Source organism: Perca fluviatilis, chromosome 4, assembly GCF_010015445.1.
Source record: "Perca fluviatilis chromosome 4, GENO_Pfluv_1.0, whole genome shotgun sequence".
In the NCBI taxonomy this organism is placed as follows: Eukaryota; Metazoa; Chordata; class Actinopteri; order Perciformes; family Percidae; genus Perca; species Perca fluviatilis.
In genome coordinates this window covers 16,825,931-16,845,833 of record NC_053115.1, presented here as the reverse complement: position 1 = coordinate 16,845,833, position 19,903 = coordinate 16,825,931, and the positions used below count along the sequence as shown (strand labels likewise).

General features: G+C 38.7%; 1 protein-coding gene across 4 annotated transcripts in view; it reads left to right on the top strand.

Moving 5' to 3' along the window:
* srgap3 (SLIT-ROBO Rho GTPase activating protein 3) overlaps positions 1-15,022 on the top strand; it is a 61,162-nt gene extending 46,140 nt beyond the window's left edge. The window contains exons 12-23 of one of the 4 annotated variants that reach the window (XM_039797178.1): positions 1,024-1,051; positions 2,009-2,111; positions 3,402-3,462; positions 4,086-4,163; positions 4,275-4,409; positions 4,939-5,044; positions 6,353-6,580; positions 6,702-6,775; positions 8,971-9,151; positions 9,330-9,479; positions 9,587-9,902; positions 11,376-15,022. In XM_039797178.1, the coding sequence (XP_039653112.1) occupies positions 1,024-1,051; positions 2,009-2,111; positions 3,402-3,462; positions 4,086-4,163; positions 4,275-4,409; positions 4,939-5,044; positions 6,353-6,580; positions 6,702-6,775; positions 8,971-9,151; positions 9,330-9,479; positions 9,587-9,902; positions 11,376-11,822 (1,907 nt within the window). In that variant the 3' untranslated portion in view covers positions 11,823-15,022. Of the gene's footprint in view, positions 1-1,023; positions 1,052-2,008; positions 2,635-3,401; positions 3,463-4,085; positions 4,164-4,274; positions 4,410-4,938; positions 5,045-6,352; positions 6,581-6,701; positions 6,776-8,970; positions 9,152-9,329; positions 9,480-9,586; positions 9,903-11,375 lie in introns of those variants that run through there. The other 3 variants (XM_039797179.1, XR_005638937.1, XR_005638938.1) reach the window with 3 other exon arrangements.
* The last annotated feature ends 4,881 nt before the right edge of the window (positions 15,023-19,903 follow it).

Here is a 19,903-nt window from a genome sequence, read left to right as displayed (position 1 = left end):
TGTGCCACATGGCGTTTACATCTTGCTGCATGTATTAATAAAAACATAATGCCATGCATTGGCACCAGACAAGAGAGGCTAGGATATCTGCCAGCCCTTGTTTCCCAGATAAGGAGTCATCAATTCCCTTGTTCAGTGAATTCGATTTGTACTCCTTTTATGTTTATAAAATACATATCGCTCTATCATTGACGAACTCTGGCACTCTTTGATATGAAATTAGGGGAAAATCAACGTAACTTTTTGCTTGAGAAACTCTTGCAATTTTGAGGTTGGTTGGTCAGAGGTAGACAGAGGAATGGCATCTGAGAAAGGTGCTGTTGTTTCTTCACATGAATGCTCCAGAGACCTTGTCCCATCTGCCAGAATGATGTGTTGAGAAATTGGTTAGCCTTTGCTCTTTCTGTCCATTGTTAGATGGAGTAAAGAAATAATGTTGAAATTTCTTTCTTTTGTACATTGACTGCCTTCCAGTTGATAATCCAGACACTGGCAGACAAAGACACACACACACTCTTACTCTCAATTGATGAGGAAAAGCTGGGTCATCTTTGAATTAACTGACCGAAGGATGTGTGTTATCGGTAGAAACATACACATTAATGTATTCTTAAATGAGTACAAAGGAGCACAGCTGAGTATAATGATGACTTTGCAGACTGTGTTTTCTCTATGGATATGCCTATAACATGTGCATGTGTTGTTAGAAACCTATGACAAAAGGCTCAGTGAACCAGCACAGACACCCCCAACATATACACACTGCAGCCGCCACCCTCCTTTTCTTTGCTCTGCGAGGAGGCCTATAACCCCACAGGGTCCTCTGGGTCCCCCGTGGTTTCAGCGGCGACTGCTCAATAGCTTTGTCCAATGAATGGTGTTACCACTGCTCCATTCATCTCTCGCTCTCTCAATAGTCATGTTGTGTCTCATCAAACCCTTCACTGACAGTGAACACTAGAGTCTGTATAATATGTACCACAAAGATATAACATGTCCCTCTTGTGTTTTTGTTTTCCACAGGGGAAAGGGCTGAGTGTGGAACTACAAGGTATGGTGTCCTTTCAGCCATTAAGCATCTGCTTATAGCATTTTATCAGATTGTTATAATATTTAAGACAAAACATGTAAGTTGTTGTTTGAACACCCAAACAGAAACATATATATTTAAATCATTATTTTTAAAAAATTGCACAAAAAAAAGAAATATTTCTGTTATATGTTAATTATATTTGACTAGATATTATGGGCGACAATCCACTCAATGAATGAAACAAAGGCTGTGCTCACTCAGTATGTTATATGTTACATCTATTAAAATTGGCATGATGTGGCCATGGTTTTGCAGTTGCTATTGTCCTTTCCAAAAGTGACACTTCCGCTTGCACATGCAATCTATTGCTTTTGTAGTTATTTTTATAAAGGATTGTTATACATATTATTAAAAGAACTTTTAGCTGCACCTAGAGTTTACATATGCATGCATGATTTTATAATGTTGGATAAAACTTTACAGCATATTTTGCATATTGATATATGTTATTCATAGAATGACATAGGAAACATTGTATTGCATTTTCAGCTAAATTTAAATGTTAAATTTTTCTGTCTGACAACACGACAACTTGCAGGTGGTTTTATTGGCCATAATAATGTTCATTAATTTGTGTTGTGTTTTTAGTCAAGTCAAGAAATGTTTTTTTTATTAAGTCAAGAAGTGTTTTACTGACGATAGACACCTAGAGTTTTGAACAACCTAACCCCTCAGTAGTAATTATAAAAGGGCGACTTTTATCAGGCGTCAGAGATAAAAGGTTTGGGTTTTGGGTCAACTTTTAAAAGATTCTTCTCTATTTTCAATTTTTACTTAAACAATGGGTTTGTTACTGCTCTGTTTTAGCAAGCTGTTTAACAAAGTTTTTTCATACCTGCTTATGAACCTCCATGTTTGGTTCTACAGTTTTCACAGAATATGGTGTTTTTGTACCCTTTGTCCGTCATTTCACAGGCCCCCCACCCTTCCCCCTAAACCACAGAAAATGCGGAAGCCTAGGCCACGCTCTGTGTATAACCATAAGCTGTTTAACGGCAATATGGAGACCTTCATCAAGGTACCTCTGGTGGTGGAGTATGACTGAGCGGCCCCTGTGGAGCAGGAGGGGAAGGCAGCTAGAGCCTTCACTCTCATTCTCTTCCTCACTTTGGCCTTCTGTTCCTCCCTCTTCCAGCTGCCCTTGATCATGATATAACGCCTCTGTTTAACCTCTAATCCTCCTCCTCCCTTCCGTGGTTCTGCCAGTGCAGACAGAGCGGCAGTCAGCTGTCTCTTTATTCCTCTCCAGAACCATTTACCATCTCTGGCTTTATTTTAAAATCCAGTCACACTTTAGACAACTGAGAGGCAGGAGACAACAGTGGATCTGCTTTGTCCCTCACTGCATCCAACCCTTTACTGCATCTCTGTAGCTTTCCTATCGCCAGTCCCTGTGCTAAAGCCTTCTTTAACCTCCAGAGGGGTCATTCGTCATCTGAGCTTTTCTAACTTTGTGCTTCTCTGCCCTTTCTTCCTCTGCTACTCTGTGCTTTGCGACTTTCTGTCCCAGAGGAAGAAGGAATGCCCGTACCCGCATTCAGGTATTTCTGTGGTTGGAGAGTATAGGTCATGACGCCATGACACTAATACTTTTAGACTAATAGTAGAAATCTTCAGGCTACTGCTTGGGCTGCACTTAAATGCTGCTAGTTTCCACAACTGTTTTTATTCTGTGGCATTGTTGTCCTGTTGTCCTCGGGTCCAATTTAACCCATTTTCAGAAAGTTTCTATATCACAAATTTGGGTTTCTTTCAATCAAATCAAATAAGTAAATAATGTGGACGGTTCCGTACAACGCTCTTCACCAGTAAAATAAATTATTAGTCCACTACTTTCAACGAATGTGGGTGTTTTATTAAATTTTATAGCATTTGAAAAAAGTAATGGATCAAAGAACGTTGAAAAAAACACAAAAACGTCAAAAGACAAAAACATGCATGGTCGACGGGAAGACAACACAAAGGTTAATAACAGTTGCTTGTATTTTGGATGTTTTTGATTGATTTACACTGATTTTACTGCTTATGAGATTTGTTTGATTTATGAGGCGTTAGGTTTGTGATGAAATTTAACATTAGACTTTTCTCTTGCATATCTTTATTTAATATGAACTACAATAGGGGATTCTTTAAACTGTATGTTTAATTCATTCATTTATTTAGACATTGTATAGTTAATAATGGTGCTGTATAAAGGTTATACAAAATAGTATATATTACTTTACTCTTTTAGTTATGTATTCTTTTATTGCTGTTATTTGTCTTGCCTTGTCTGTATTTATTTATTTTTCGCATCATTTAATTTCAGGATTCAGGTCAACCAATCCCACTTGTTGTTGAAAGCTGTATCAGATACATCAATCTATACGGTGAGTCTTAAATCATGTTGCTGTGACGACTTCTGAGTGAAAGGACAGAAAAAGCAGGCAAACTATAAAGTCCTTTGAAAACTCCTTCTGCCTCATAAGAAGTGACAGCAGCTATTGGACAAGGCAATCTATTTCCACAAATAGCCGCAGGTACAGAGACTGGCCTGCTCTGCTCTGCACCTTAAGTCTCTGAGGTGCTCAGCTGCCAGCCAATGATTTGACAAGCTCATAACAATAGATCACACACAAAGAGATTTAAAAGTCCCATTGGTCTTGGTTTAGTCCGTTCAGCCACCCTGCAAAAACCCTCTTTATAACTCCTCCCTGTCTATCTTCACATCTGTCTTCAGCTCATTGCTGTAGCCTGCAGGACTTTCCCCTGGATCTGGACCTAATGAAACTCCAGAAAACTGATTAGGAGCCCTCTAACTAAAACCATATGCTGCAGCCTCACTGAGGGGCCCTCTCATGGAAAAATACGCATCTCCCTTTATGACTAGATTACATTTCCTGCTCTGGGTTGTGTGTCTCCATTGGGCTTTCATGAAGCTGGCACTGTGGTTTGGAGATAATGGTAGCTAGTGTAACTCTGAATCTCCAATTTTGGGTTGTATTTCTTTCAGGCTTGCAGCAGCAAGGCATATTTCGTGTGCCTGGATCACAGGTGGAAGTCAATGATATTAAAAACTCATTTGAGAGAGGTGAGTCAAAGACAGATGGCGATATATTCCCCTTTGTGCTGTCACAAATACTTAAACAGGATGAACCCATCAAATGTCACCACTGCAAGCACAAATATTTTTCTTAATCAGGTGAAGATCCCCTGATTGACGACCAGAATGATCATGATATCAACTCAGTGGCAGGTGTGCTGAAGCTGTACTTCAGAGGACTGGAGAACCCCCTCTTCCCCAAAGAGCGCTTCCTGGACTTCATTTCTACCATCAGTGAGTCACGCACAGTATTCAGTATTCAAAGCAATCAAAGTTGTGACTTGACTGGTTGAATAATAAAGAGAAAACACACCTAAAGTTTCTTAGAAACTCAGCTTTTTACTGGAGAAGAGAAAGGCACGCAGTGCAGCACATGGAAGCAATCACAACAAAAGGGCTGTCTGCCTGATATTTAACAGAAAGCCAAAAGGAAGAGGAGAGTGTGGGCCACATCAGTCTGCCGTGTGCAAGTTTACCACAGAATCATTTCCCCGCTGTTTCTACAGTAATGGTTTGATCACTCAGTGTGCCTTTGGGGTCTTGTGAAAGGCAGGAGGGGGGCATCTATTAAAGTGTCAAATAACAGTTTTCAGAATCTCCTCTGCCTTTTGATAATTTTTTCTTGTTAGGGTCTGACATATGTTATATTTCAGTGGACAGTGTCACATATACAGTATAAAAGTTTAAAAGCTATATATGTCTTGTTTATTGCAGTGTAAACCACTGTTGTTACACCTCTCTATCTCTGTCCTTTGTGTTTCAGAGCTGGAGTCTGGAGCCGAGAGAGCGCATCACATCCAGCAGATTACTGTGACTCTTTCTCGCACCATCATAATCGTCATGAGATACCTTTTTGCTTTTCTCAATCAGTGAGTTTGCACTGATTACATTTTATGCCACAGGTCCTTGTATGTGCAGACGAGCAATTAGACGAGTTTATTCTTTGTAGTAACATCAGTGATGTGGTTGAATCTAAAACTTATCTTACATGTATATTTAATTATAGTGAGGAAAATCCATGTTGAACAAACACAGAATAGCTACAATCAGTTGAAAAGACAAGGTCCAAAAAGAAACAAATCAAGAAAAAAAAAAACACCTGCTATTTATTGCTACATCTGTCTGCAGTGTTTTAGGAGTAATTTATGGGCTCGGAAACTCATTCCTCACTGAAGTAGTATACCTGTCCCCTTATAATGGATGTTATTAATGCTCCTTATACTGGGTTTGCCTGCAGAACAAAGAGTTTGATTTCATACCCCAGGTTTTACTGGGCTCCTCTATACCCCCCTTCATTTTTGGAGCTGTTCCAGCTGTGGTTTTACTGCTCAGCCTCAGCTTGTTGATAATGTACAAGGACTGATTATGACTTCCTCTTGCAGCACTAAATTATTTGGTTACCCAGAGTGAGTTGTGGCATGTGCTGGTTTAGACGATTTGTTTAGAGGGTTGGCTGATCAGAGTGCTTTTAAAGCTAATGTCTAACTAAGCTGTGCAATGAAGTCTCTAATACTGTTGGGATTGATCACTTAAAGCAGCTATAATCAATATTTTTTACAATGGACCACATGACTACTTGTATGTAAACAGGGTCACAAATAGTGATGAGCCCACAGATAATTATCACATCAGTTTCCTCTCTGCTCCAGGTAGCGTTTTAGCATCATTTAGCTCAATGTTTAGATTTTTTTGGCCTGCAACTTCTCTCTTCTGGTTCAGTCTTTTTTGCGGCCGCAGCAGGCAGCGGTTTTCAGTGAAAAAGCTCTAAAAACCAGAGGTATTCAATGTGCACATTTAGCAACTAGCTGGTAAACATAGTGGAGCATTTAGCAGCTGAAGAGCTGGACATTTCTCTCAGGAATGGTGGAGACAAAAACAGAGCTAAAAGGTGGGTAAATATGGACTTACATTTGCCAGATGGCCAGAAACGACTCCAAATGAATTATAATGTTGTCCCTGGTCTGCTGGTTGTATACAAATGCTGTTTACTCACACATTCATCATATCAACTCAAAAGGAATGTAACTGTATCACTCCCAATTTTATTGACTATGTCTTTTAATACAGACTACTACTAGACAATAACTTAATCTATACATACCATATTTTGGTATCTGGTGTTGTTAAAGGTTGCCTACATCATTAAACACACAATGCTCCCCTGTCCCGTCCCTCAGTCTCTCCCAGTACAGTGACGAGAACATGATGGATCCATACAATTTGGCAATCTGCTTTGGTCCAACCCTGATGCCCATCCCAGACGGACAGGATCCTGTAGCGTGCCAGGCACATGTTAACGAGGTCATCAAGACCATCATCATCCACAATGAACTCATCTTTCCCAATCAACGTGAGCTGGACGGCCCAGTGTATGAAAAGTGCATGACTGGGGGGGAGGAGTACTGGTGAGTATTGGTGTGAGCAAAGTACAATTATTATATTGAGACTACAGTTTTATTTGTTCAGAGTTTTAGAGAAAAGGCAATGTTAATTTATTTCATCTTTGTGATCTATTTTCTCACACAGTGACAGCCCACACAGTGAACCAGGAACTATTGACGAGGCTGACAATGGAACTGAACCACACACCAGTGATGAAGGTCAGTACGTCATAGTAGTCATCTACATCTATTTTTTATAAAGGGGCTTTGTTATTACCTAGGTACCCTATGTCCCCAGGGATGGCAATTTTGGTGGTCGGTGTGGTCCGGACGGAAATCATATAACATACATACCCATTAGCCTCTGTAGCTGTACTTTGTGTTTAGTGCTAATTAGAAAATGTTAGCATCCTAATACGCTAAACTAAGATGTTGGTCATTACACATTTTACCTGCTAAAAGTCAGCATTTTAGCATTGTTTTTGTGGGCTCCTTAGCATACTGACCTTATCATTCAGCTCAAAGCATTGCTGTGTCAAAATGCAGGCTAATGGACCCACTAGCATGCCTTTTAGTCATGTTTGTTTATGTAGGCCATTTTTCTTGTTATTCCTTCCACCAAGGCGGTGATTTTTTCGGTTCAGTTTGTCTGTTTGTTGGTTTGTCTGTGGCATGGGCCAAGGAAGAACCCATTACATTTTGGAATGGATCTGAATCACGGGGCGGATACACACATTATTTTTCACTTTCGTTAACATTGCGAGTTTGCATTTGTGCTGCATTCATGTCAGGTCAGAATAATCTGAAAAACGACTTCCTGACTGGGAACATTCACACTGCATTAATATTGTGAGATAGGCATGCCTTGGCAAAGTTCTGCACTCTCTGAGTGCCCCTCTAGTTGTATCCAAAGTTAGTAGCCATGTGAACTGTGGGTCTTGCCTGTGTGCACTATAGTCAATATCACAGCTAGGTTAAGATGTTACCATTATATTTTCTGATACGACAGCATGCATTTACACTTATAACCATTTTATGTTAACTTTGCACACAAAATATTGAAAATCAAACAAAAGTTCACATCTTGGCAAATAGTATCACATGGATTTCACATGAGAATATATACAGTATGATGTGATTTTAGTAGTCTTTGTGGATAAGAAAGCTGTACAGACTGCCCTTTTTATTAAGTGCTTTTGACTGAGAGGTGAGTGAAGTTTGCGCTGCAACACCTTATGATGCAAAGGTTATGTGATGTTTGAAGCTGAGTAAACAGTGTTGGCATGCAGCACTGCCTCTTTGATCGGTCTTTCTGTGTGTGAGTCTCTCTCTTTCCCCCCTCTCCCTCCTCCCTCTTCGCCTGCTCACTCTTTGTTCAGTGTAAGTCAGCAATTCTCCTGAGACTTTCTCCTTTGTGCAGTATTTCCCCAATTCTCCTCTGAGCTTTGAATGCAAAACTGGGCCAGACACAAAAGCCAAAACACGGGTGATACACAGAATAATATCTCCTGTGCCATATGTGAAGAGTCAGTGGACAGGTCTATGAAGTATGAGTGTGTGAGGTCAGACTGGGGTAACCCTATGTTTGAGCTTTATTTGTGCTATTGGCTATGTTTGTAATGAGTGCTGACTTGAAAAAGACAACAAATAACGATTGCCTGCTGTAGGTTCTGCTCCTGCTTAATGGCATGCTGAGAGTCTTATGTGACATTGTGGGCTCTGGTGTTGCACTGTAGTTTCTGTAGCTGGTTCAGTTGGTGTCCTCTGGCAGCAGTTCACTTTTCATGGAAGAAAAACAAGTTGGTGTCAGATTAAGAACGTGGCAACCATGCAGTACCTTTTCTATTTTCATTACTTTGGAATTGAAACCAAATTTGAACAAAACGTCTTTTTATCTGTATTCATTCACAACTTTGAATGCCCTCTTTTATGTCTTTGCACCCCTCTTGTAGGTTTTTCAAAATAAAACAAAATAAAATCAAAAATCAAAATTCTTGGTGAGAGCTGATTGTTGTTAACCATACAGTTAAGTCTGACTGACCCCTGCTGGCTGGCATGTAGAAATGGACTGTAGACAAGACCAGGTTTGAAATTTTGGCAAAAAATCCTTTATCAGACTTTTTTTTTATTTCAGCTGTGGTTACTCTGTAATATGTCTCAGGGATTTACAATGTAAACTGAGACATGGAGATAACATCATGTACTGAATCACAGCAATGATTTAAATTCAGCAAAGATTGAACTAGAAGCACATATTCCAAGATCTCTTGATTTTTATTTTTTTTTAGTATTGATTGTTTTAGTATTATATGTACTTAATAAGATCCAGTATTGTGAATTATGTTGTTGATCATAACCATGTTGGGCTCTATTAAGCAGTTGATTAAGCTTTTTGTTGATCTCTACGTTTTCAGAGGTCGAACAGATTGAGGCCATCGCTAAGTTTGACTATGTAGGACGCACACCCAGGGAGCTGTCCTTCAAAAAGGGAGCCTCTTTGCTTCTGTATCACAGAGCGTCTGAAGACTGGTGGGAGGGACGGCACAATGGTGTGGATGGCCTCATCCCACATCAGTACATTGTAGTACAAGACCTGTGAGTAACAGCAGAATGTGTTTTAGTAGCTGTTGTTTATCTTGTGTCATGTAATTCTGCTGACAACATTACACTAAACTGTTGGGTTGGAAAAAACACACTTCAAAATGTAATTACTGTAGGTATACATGTACTTGTACTTCATGTGTATAGCTTATGCTCACCTCTGCTGTTTCAGGGATGATGCTTTCTCAGATAACCTCAGTCAGAAAGCGGATAGCGAAGCGAGCAGTGGACCGTTGCTGGATGATAAGGGTTCATCCAAAAATGATGTCCCATCACCATGTGAACAATCACCTGATTACAACTTTGGAGGAGTCATGGGGAGGTGGATGCAATTAAGAATAACACCTTTTCCTGTTTTAAAAGTGCTATTGAGTGCTATTAAGGAGTTTTTCAGTTTGACTGTTGTTCTGATCTGATCCCTCTCCGCAGGGTGAGGCTACGGTCCGATGGAGCTGCAATCCCACATCGTCGGAGTGGTAAAGACACCCACAGCCCAACCAGAGTGGCTGATACTCCACCACGGGCTGCAGCCTGTCCCAGCAGCCCCCACAAGGTGTCCATTAGCAAGGGTCGTATGGAGAGCCCAGAAAAAAGACGCCTTGGCACCTTTGGCAGTGCTGGAAGCATCAACTACCCAGACAGGAAGGCCTATCCTGAGGGCCACCCTCTGAGACCGGTGCCGGGGGCTACTCGTCACAGCAGCCTTGGGGACCACAAATCACTGGAGACTGAAGCGCTGGCTGAAGTAAGTGTGGTAAATTCCTGGTAGAGGCAAAACTGGCTGGGTTTGTGAAAAAGATACAGAGAAATATAGCCTACTGTAAGTTTTCTCTTTTGATATAATTTGTTTATATACAGTATATGTCTGGTTGGTGGCACTGTGGTCTCAGTACCAGACATGATTGTCATGAAGTGTCAGGCAACTATAGAGTATAAGAGGATTTGGAAGGTTTGGTTAGAGCCAGCTGTAGCTGTCTGAGAGCGGCAGCTGGTACCAGGAGTAAATGTCAGGGGCCGACTGCAGCTAGGAGATAGACACGCCTCAAGGACACAGAGGCCTGGAACTGAATAACAATCTGAAGAACACTGACCGTTCCATCACACTTTAATGTCTGCAGCCATTAGAGTGTGATGGAAAAAAACAAAACAAATTACAGTTCATCTAAAATCTCACAATTTAATAAACAACATTTTTTAACTGATAGTATCCCAATAGAAAAATGAACAGCACCATAGTAGTTGTTTTGCATATTGTAGCCCATTTACCACATATATTTTAAACTTTATGTCTCAACTAACCACTTTGCAAACCACGCTGCTGTGAAGGATGTTAGAAAGGATGTATTGTGTTTTACCATTCCAGGCACCCATTGGTTTGCATTAATTTCCACAGGATAAGATAAAACTGCATTAAAATTTTAACTGGGTTGGCGCCTTCTTATTTATCAGAGCTTTTACATGTTCACACTCCTGTCAAAGCGACTTAATTGTAAGTCGCTTTGGATAAAAGCGCCAGCTAAATGACATGTAATGTAATGTAATCACAGCACTGAGGTCGTCCAATCAGATGCTCCTTGATGTTCCCACATCCAGGTTAAAAAATAAAGATGACAGAGTTTTTTTCCGTGGCTGCTCCAAATCTCTGAATTTGTCTGAACTGCTCAGAAAGCTGAAACTTTCAAGTCCTTGCTTAAGACCCACTTTTGTTCGTTGGCATTTAATTTGAGTTTTGACACCTTTTGTTTATTTTTCATTTGTTTGTGTATTTTATTCATTTTGTTTTTGAGTGTGTTAATCACTTTGGTCAACTATGGTTGTTTTTTAAATGTGCTGTATAAATAAAATTTAACTTGAACTTAACATGCAACAATAATATAGCCTTGACAAAAGTTATTGCAGACTTGAAATTTACTATGATGGATTTGCAGAAATTAAACGAAAACCAAGCCATGCTTGAAAATGTAGGAAACTATATAAGGGGTGAAAAGTAAAAAAATAAAAAAATAAATGTAAAACCATATGATCTAAATCTTACACAGTAAACTTGTACAGTCTTTATTTGAAAATGGTCAAAACTTATGTATATGAATTTTAGTTAGGTTAACAAAACACATGGGTATAGTCTTAAGTGTAATTTTTGTAAATGCTAGATGTCTCACTGACCTGGCTGTTATTTTTGATTGTTCTGTTCTCCTCATCTTCATCTCTCTTCTACCAGGACATAGACAAGACTATGACTACAGCGCTCCATGAGCTTCGTGAGCTGGAGCGACAGAACACCGTTAAGCAGGCTCCCGACGTGGTCTTGGACACCCTGGAGCCCATGAAGAACCCAGTTAGCTCCGAGCCCGGCAGTCCTCTGCATACCATAATGATCCGTGACCCCGATGCAGCCATGCGCCGCAGCAGCAGCTCCACCTCTGAAATGATGACCACCTTTAAACCCGCTCTCTCTGCCCGGCTGGCTGGGGCTCAGCTACGCCCCCCACCCATGAGGCCGGTACGACCTCCTCCCACCCAGCACCGCTCCAGCAGCTCCAGCTCTTCAGGGGTCGGCAGCCCTGCTATAACTCCCACTGAGAAGATGTTTCCAAGTAACAGTACGGCTGCTGGTTCTAATATTAATGCGTCTGGTGATGCTGGAGATAAGTCAGGTACCATGTAGCAAAGGTGGAATCTGTAGAAGGGGAAAGAGGGGAAAGCTAATAGAAATGAGTGATGATGTGTGAAAAGCAGCTGTTAATATTTTCCTCTCTGTTTTCTGCCTGACTTAATTCATATATTCAGGAAGCTCTTGAAGCGAGCCTACAATATGTTACCATGGTGATAAAGCGGTGGAAGGCGCTGTAGAGGTATGATAGTATTAAGCTCAACTCTCTTTGAAACTTGATATAACTAAAGAAAATATGTATAAGAATACATTTATTTCAGTTTACCTCAGTTTCAACAACAAAAATCTGTGGCCATGTTCTTGTTTCAAAGATGCAATGAATGCAAGTGAAGCAATACTTGTGTGACATTCAGTATTAGTTACTTTCCACCCAGCACACATTGTCCAGCTGACGTTTCAGTTACTCCTGTTGATGTGTATGAACCACCTCATCTGGTCGGGTGTAAACATGCAGGCTAAAATATCATGTCTGGCTACCATTTAGGTCGCAGGCCTTATGGCTGTACATACAATATTACTTGAAGTCGCGCCATGCTTTCTGTTTGTACTTTAATACAGTGGATGTTCAGCAAATTAACAACTTAGTGACATTATGTACTTCTGCATGCGGGGTTTAGAGAAAATACGGGAAAAAAACTTGCATCAATCATTGAGAGACTTGTAATGATGTGGGATTTTCTTATATGGTCATTATAATCATAAAATAGTTGTTTGAAAAAAAAATAGTAATAGACTCAAGTTTCAGATATCCAAATATGTGACAAAGTAATACATGGGGATCTTACCGTATTATATTTTAAATCTGCCGTGTGTGGTACTCTTGATGTTGTACCTGAATTCTTTTCGTTCACTGTTAAAGACAAAAGCATCCTGGCATGAATATGATCACTGAAGTCTGAGACATACTAATCAGAACTTAACAAAGCAAGGCATCTGTGGGCAGACTTAACTTTACTAATGCATTGACTCATGTAGAAATCCTGTGGTACTGTACATAATATATAGCTCGTAATTTTTTAAGTGATAATCTTGTAAAGTAAGTAAGTAATCTTGTACAGGCTAATACAAAAAAGGCAGGGTTGACTGTGAATTGAACTTAGAGTAAAGGTCATAAACCACCTTTCTATCATCTTCAGTAAACTACAAACATACTCTTTAACTGTGTACAATAGAGTTCAGATCTTTTACCTTGTACTGTGTGCTTAGAATGCATTTGGTAATTGTACTGTAGAAAACGGATTGCTGTTGAACAGACAGCAACGCCTGAATAAATGTTTTCTCCATTATGTTTTTTTACACACACTCGCCCATTTTTACAGTTAGTTTGCAACACTTGAACTGTTGCAACTTAGTTTAAGTATAATTTGCGGGGATTTTATTATTGCATAAGAGACATGGAATAGTGGAAAAGTACCCTATGACAGTTCCTCTTTTAAATATAAAATGTCATACACACCCAGAGGAACCTGAGAAGCAGATGTTGTGATATACTGTTATCACAGCTATCACAGTTTCCTTCCTTCCTGCCTTTTTCTTATCCTTGTTGATCTATACAGCTATGCTCTAACTGTAGACTATTTCTTTAATTGGAAGAAAACTAAAAAGAGTTTTAGTGTTCATATCTACTGTACGTCTTGTCATTCTGACAGCTGTAGTCCAGAGACCTTGTCATCCGCATTCCAAAGAGCCTGCTCTGTTCTGCATGTTTTGAGCTGTAATGTCTGACTCATATTCTGCGTCAGTTAGGCAATGACTGTATGTGGTGCCTTTCCTTGGAAAAACGCACAAATGAATTCAATATTCAATGTTTTTTTTTTTTTAAATATACCTTAACATTTATGGTGACTGTCTGGGAATGATCAATTAAGCTGCTTGTAGCAGTTGCTAAAAATAAAAGTAAAAAAGAACAGTGCTTGATTGAGTAAAATCAACTTAAATATTAGCATGTAAACCAGGCTCTGATTCCACTGTCAAATCTGTACAGTCTGTACATTCTGCAGTGTTACTGAGATACATGTAAATTAAATATATATGCTTGTTGTCAATGAATTGATTCTTAAGAACAGAGAGCCCGAACAACCAGAAAAAGGCAAAACAGCATTTAAGGTCAAACAGTGCACTCACATCCTCTGCTGGTTCCTGTTGGTATTGCCTCTTCTTGTGACGAAACAGTGGATACCTTCACCTTTACAGTACGTGGGCATTATGATCTGGAGCTAATATAAAAATCACTAGGCTTATCCATATAGTTCAATTTGTCCTGGTTACAGTTTTGCACCAGTTGAAATCTATGAAGATAATGTTACAAAAAAGCATATATGTTTATTGAAATACAAAGAAAGCACACACTTTCAAAAAGTGAAATTATCATTATATTTAACTAGACTGTTTTGTTTTTTATTTATATACACTTGTGTAAGTGGAGCAGAAAATTTGAGTGCCTTTTGTGCACATCAATTTTTATTGGATTTTTTCTATTTGCTTTTTTTACTGTAATATGTTGTCTATTAGTTGTCATGTTTATTATAAACTGATGTTGCTTTTTTATCTTTGCTTTCTATTGCTACTCAGTCGTCAAACCTCCACAAGGAATACATCCTGTAAAAGTATTCCTCTCATGAATTACAGAAGAATCATCATGAAATGCTCGTCTGTGTTTGATCGCTGAAGAATAAGAGTTATAGAAACTACTGTACACGCGATCTGCAGGTGAAGTTTAGTAGAATCGTCTCAGAAAATTTCTCTCATTTTTTTTGTTTTCCGTGTGAACTGCCTGTGCTGTGGTTGAGCCGTAAACTTGTCATTTAGCTCTTTCCCTTCATTGCAGTATTGTTGGAAACAGCAGGACTGATATGGACCCTCTTCTTGAAGAGGTTATAAGGCACTTGGTGCCCTCTCCTTCTCCCTACATGTGATGTTACACAGACTTTCTTTCCTGGAATGTATGCTGAAATGGGTAACACAGTCTGCCGACATGAGAAGAAAATATTCAAAAAAGACATCAGAGAGCAGAATGTCATCTTGTGGGGACTGGAGTGCGAGTTGCTGTCACACTGTTTACCTTCTCTTCAATGTTTGTCTAGTGATGCTGTTTGAGTGTCTGGTTGGTTGAAACCCTGTGATGTAATGTACACCATACCACTGACTGGATGTTGCAAACCCCTGCATCCAAATAAACCATTATTGCTCTGTGATGTGGGTATTTTGAGTGAATTGATTTGTGGCGTTAAAAGGCCAATCTGGAATCCAGCTGTGAATGAAAAGTGAATTACGTCAAACAAATAACAGATAAGGTAATGGCATTTTTTTCTGTTGTCACTTAAAGCCCCTAAAACCCTGGTTTAAAATTGTAGTATTTCTCTGTAAAATAAAACACTTATTATTAAATTACCAACAATGAAATTACGAGTTGGGGAAAAAAACATCCTTACGGTAGGTATATTAAAAGTTTAATACTCAAAAACTCAGGTTTCACTGTCATAAGCAACAAATCTGAAAACTTTCACAACATTTTAATAAACGTTGCTAAATCCTGATTGGTACATGGAGGGACATGGTGACATCACTCTTTTCCAACTGAGTCTCACCCACTTCAAATAACAGAAATCTCTCGTGAAATAATCAAAGCCGTTCTCACTTTGGCATGAAATTGTGTGTTTGTGTACGACCCCATTGATCATAGTAAGAAGCTGATTTAGAAAATAGATTTTCAGGGCCTTTAAATACACACAAGATAAAAGGCTAATTCCCACCTAACCCCAGATAAAAAAAACAAGAAAGTATTTAAATAAATAAAAATCAGTAACAACAAAGAATGGAATGAGAATAAATTATAAGTTTGAACATGGAAAAAAAACTATGTTTACTTATTTTTAAATAATAGATGGATGGGTGCTGATCAGAACAAGATACTGATTTTATTAACTGACTCTTAATAATTAGATGGTGTGTAGCAGATTCTGCAGTTCATTCTGTTGCCACATGATGGAGAAACTACAGCAGAGAAAGTGTCTGATGAACATGACGTTTACATGTAGAGAGTGTAGTCAACACTCCGTGGATTGCTCTTTAAGGATTAGGAACGAGCATTGTAGTGATGGCTACACAGAGAACAGTTTTGCATAAATTAGATGATTACATCTCCCTTTGAAATTGGCTTTCTGGTCCATTGGTCGGGAAGTTTTACACCAACTGCTAACTCTGACGAAGCATAAACAAAATTCAATTTGTTCCACCTGCAAAATCCCTGTTTAACAAGAACATGCCAAACAAGCAACAAAATGAACCTAGGGGTTAATAACACATGATTACCGAGTCGACCGTTCTCTGGGATATGTTTTCATGCTAATCGAATGTGCGAAAATAAATTGCACTGATTACAATAACAGAAAAAAACAGAGCGTTGTTTACAGAAAGTGACATGTATTCAGTATAGTGTTAATTTTGTCACCTATTTTTAATTTAGTCTTAGTCTTGTGCCAAACATTTTTGTTAGTCAAGTTTTAGTCGACTAAAAGTCTCGTCATTTTAGTCTAGTTTTAGTCAAAAGAGAACTCAAGGTATCTTAGTCGAGTTTTAGTCGACTAAAAGTCTCGCCATTTTAGTCAAGTTTTAGTCAAAACATTTTAGTTATTATTATTATTATTTCTGATAACCATTTCAGTCAAATAGTTATAAAAATAAATAAATTATATAAAGTTATATAAATATTGAGCCTCTTCCTTATTTCACCAGTTAACGACAAAAACAACCAATGCATTGGAAAAGGATATTTTACAATAAAATAAATGCAGCACGAAACTGGCGAGGCGTATTTCAAGTGAACGCAACATATGTGTTGTTTTTCAGACAACGGCAGCTACAGACTGTCGTACGTCTCGTGTTGGAATCCTACACAGTGAAATAGAGACAAACCTTTACACCGTTTAGCTGTCAGCATTGTAACCCTTTTATATATGTCAATGATTGTAACCGTGTTTACTCCAACTGCTAGCTAACGGTATGCTAACGTTACCTGCTGCCAAGTGTAGTGTTAACTAGCGCCTCATGCAGCGATGTTTCGGTTGACTCTAACGTCCGTTTAGGAGCATCAGAGAGAAGCGCAGGCATTTAAGTGGCACCAAAATCTGCGTTGCTATTCGGTCCGGTAGATAACGGTCGTTAGGGCACCTGTCGGTGCCGTAGCACCGGGTCTCGGTAACAGCTGAATATTCTATTTCATGATGAGAAAGTAGAGACGATTGTAGACGAAAATTAAGAGCGATTTTATCTTAGTTTTTATTTTATGCAAAACATTTTAGTCTCGTCTTTTTTCGTCAACAATAATGCATGTTAATTTAGTCTTAGTCAGCGTTTTTGGACATTGGCGCAGTCTCGTCATCGTCTCGTCTTAGTCATGGAAAAAAGGTCGTTGACGAACATATTTAGTCTCGTCTCGTCTGACGAAATTAACACTAATTCAGTATCAGTTTACATAAACATTACATGAAGTAATGTACATTCTTAAACACTCTTGTTTGGTGATTATGTTGCATGATAAACTTTTACAAGTGATTTTGTTCCTTCATTTCCAAAAACAGTAAGGACTGTGACAGCAAACATCCCTGCTGACCTTATATATATATAGGCTCTATAGGACCACGGCAAAACCCAGGACTTGCATGTTTGAGTTTGTTTTTAGCCATAAAAACATGGGTTAAGTACAAAGACAAAACAGCAAGTGTCCTTAGAAATGATTTACATTACTTGGAAAGAAAAGCAGCAACAAACAAAACCACAGCTTCTGCTGCTGGCATGGGAAATGTGTTATGCCTCTCTAGAATAAGGTATGCCTCATCAATGATAAGCAGATGCTACAGCTGGTTTGAAAAATATGTTGCATAAGCCCCCTCTAGTGGCCTAATTTAATGTATCTTTCATACTGATCAATATGCAAATGAGAGCAAACTCTTCAATAACACATACTAATCTCTTTGTAAGAGTCACAACAGAACAACATTATCATAACTTCCTATTACAACCTTCACCTCCTCTGCCTTCAGCTTAACAACATCAAAATAATTAACTGTGAAGCAGCTACACTCATCAATTAAAATCCCTTGAGGGCCAGTGGGGAGCCGTAGATCATTCATTTTCATAATCTGAATAAAACAACCTAAACAAATGGAAGTCATGTTTTCTTCTTTTTCAAGTGTTTCCTATTATGTGCACTATTTTTCTACAGAAATATCAGGAGGTGCGCTTATAAATGAGAATGTAAATGTTTACATTTTTACCCAGAGCTATGTCATGGTTATGTCAAATTACATGATTAAATCCTTAATTGTCTGGGAATTTGACGAAAAACAAAAAAGTATTTGTTGCATTTATACTAAGGCAATAGTTAGATACGGCAAATGCCATATCTTTTTTTTATGTTTTCGTGCTTGATAATGAACAAATGTACCTATATTTCATATATCTATATATCATATTTTTCATATGTGATGTTTACATGTGTTGAATTTGCCACATTATCATCTGCACTTCCTTAATGTATTGTGACTTTTTATCACAACATGGGTTTTATTCAGCAGAGTCTACAATTCTATGAGTTGAACTTATTTTTGATTTCAGCATTTAGGCTAACACTTACTACCAGGAATAAATGGGTAGGGGTTTGGTGGATGCTTTGGCATGATACATACATGTTGTAGGGATCAAACCATAGACTTTCCAATTGAAAAAAAGGCTAGACAAGCTCAATATGCTGCTGTCAGGGAAGAGACAGGGGACTTTGCAATGAAAAGAACATTGAAACATGAAGCTTTTTCATTTTTCATATTTTGCCTTCTCAATGTGTCAGACAGACATCAGAGTGCCACAGAGATCCCACAAATACTTAATACACTACCATTGGCCAATTAATAATTTGACTTTGATGCATTTTCAGAAACATTTCTGCCCTCACTCGGACATCGGAACATCCAATCAGTTTCTGTACATTTATGAAACAATGAAAAAATGACTTGCTTCATCAAGCATGAATGGAAAGGACCTTAAATGATGATCAGATTTTCAAGGTTATAGCGGATGGCAACACCTCTGAATTCAGTGACATTTCCAGCTGTATATTTGATGTGCAGGGATGCACTGGGGCACTGTATATACAGAACATGCATAATAAATAAATCCCGAAGACACATAGGAAGTAAGTCTGGTTGCTTTTATTGTTCATGCACACCATTACACAAATCACACCGAAGAATACATGACATGTGCACACAAGATCAATTCACATGACTCCTGATGATATGCCCAGACAACAAACATTATGCAGATTGCACCAGTTATCGTTGCTTTTATGCACCAGTTATCGTTGCTTTTTTATATTCATGATGTTTTTGTTGTGGCATGCCAAATGTGGCTTTGGAGTTATGGTGGGACGTTAAAGTGAAGATTTTGAATAAGAAAGATGCCAAAGCTGAGGCCAGAGGCAGAACTGATCCTGCATTACCAATCACTCTTTGATAGCATATGTGTTCCTTTGAAGAAAGCAAGGACAAATTACCCCAATAACATGATCAGTTATGGTAAGCTTTGCTCTCAAAGCTATTTGTGGATGAGGGTTTCAGATTGATTACATTTCTTATTGAGTCTCTTTGTTAATGCAAATGTTCCTGGAAAGCAGACCTGTAAAATGTTCTCGACCCAGTTATACATGAGTTTATTAAACCCAATGCAGGTAAATGTTAGATAGTTTTTCTTTTTAGTTATATTTGTGCTGTAGGCTATGTGGTATACATATTCCCATGATGTATAACTTTTGAAATTCAGATTCAGTGACCTGACTGTGACTGACTAGAACAAGTTACCAGGAACTGACAACAAACATTGTAGTCTGCCTCACAGTAACTCCTATCTTTCTCATCCTTTCTGTCTCTGTCGTGGTTAGATGATAACCAAAGATTTGCTAAAGTCTCATGAGATGGTTAAGGTTAGGCACACACACACACACACACACACACACACACACAGATGTTGGTTGTGGAGTATATAACCTGTCTAGTCTAATCAACAGTCCACGGTTTCAACAA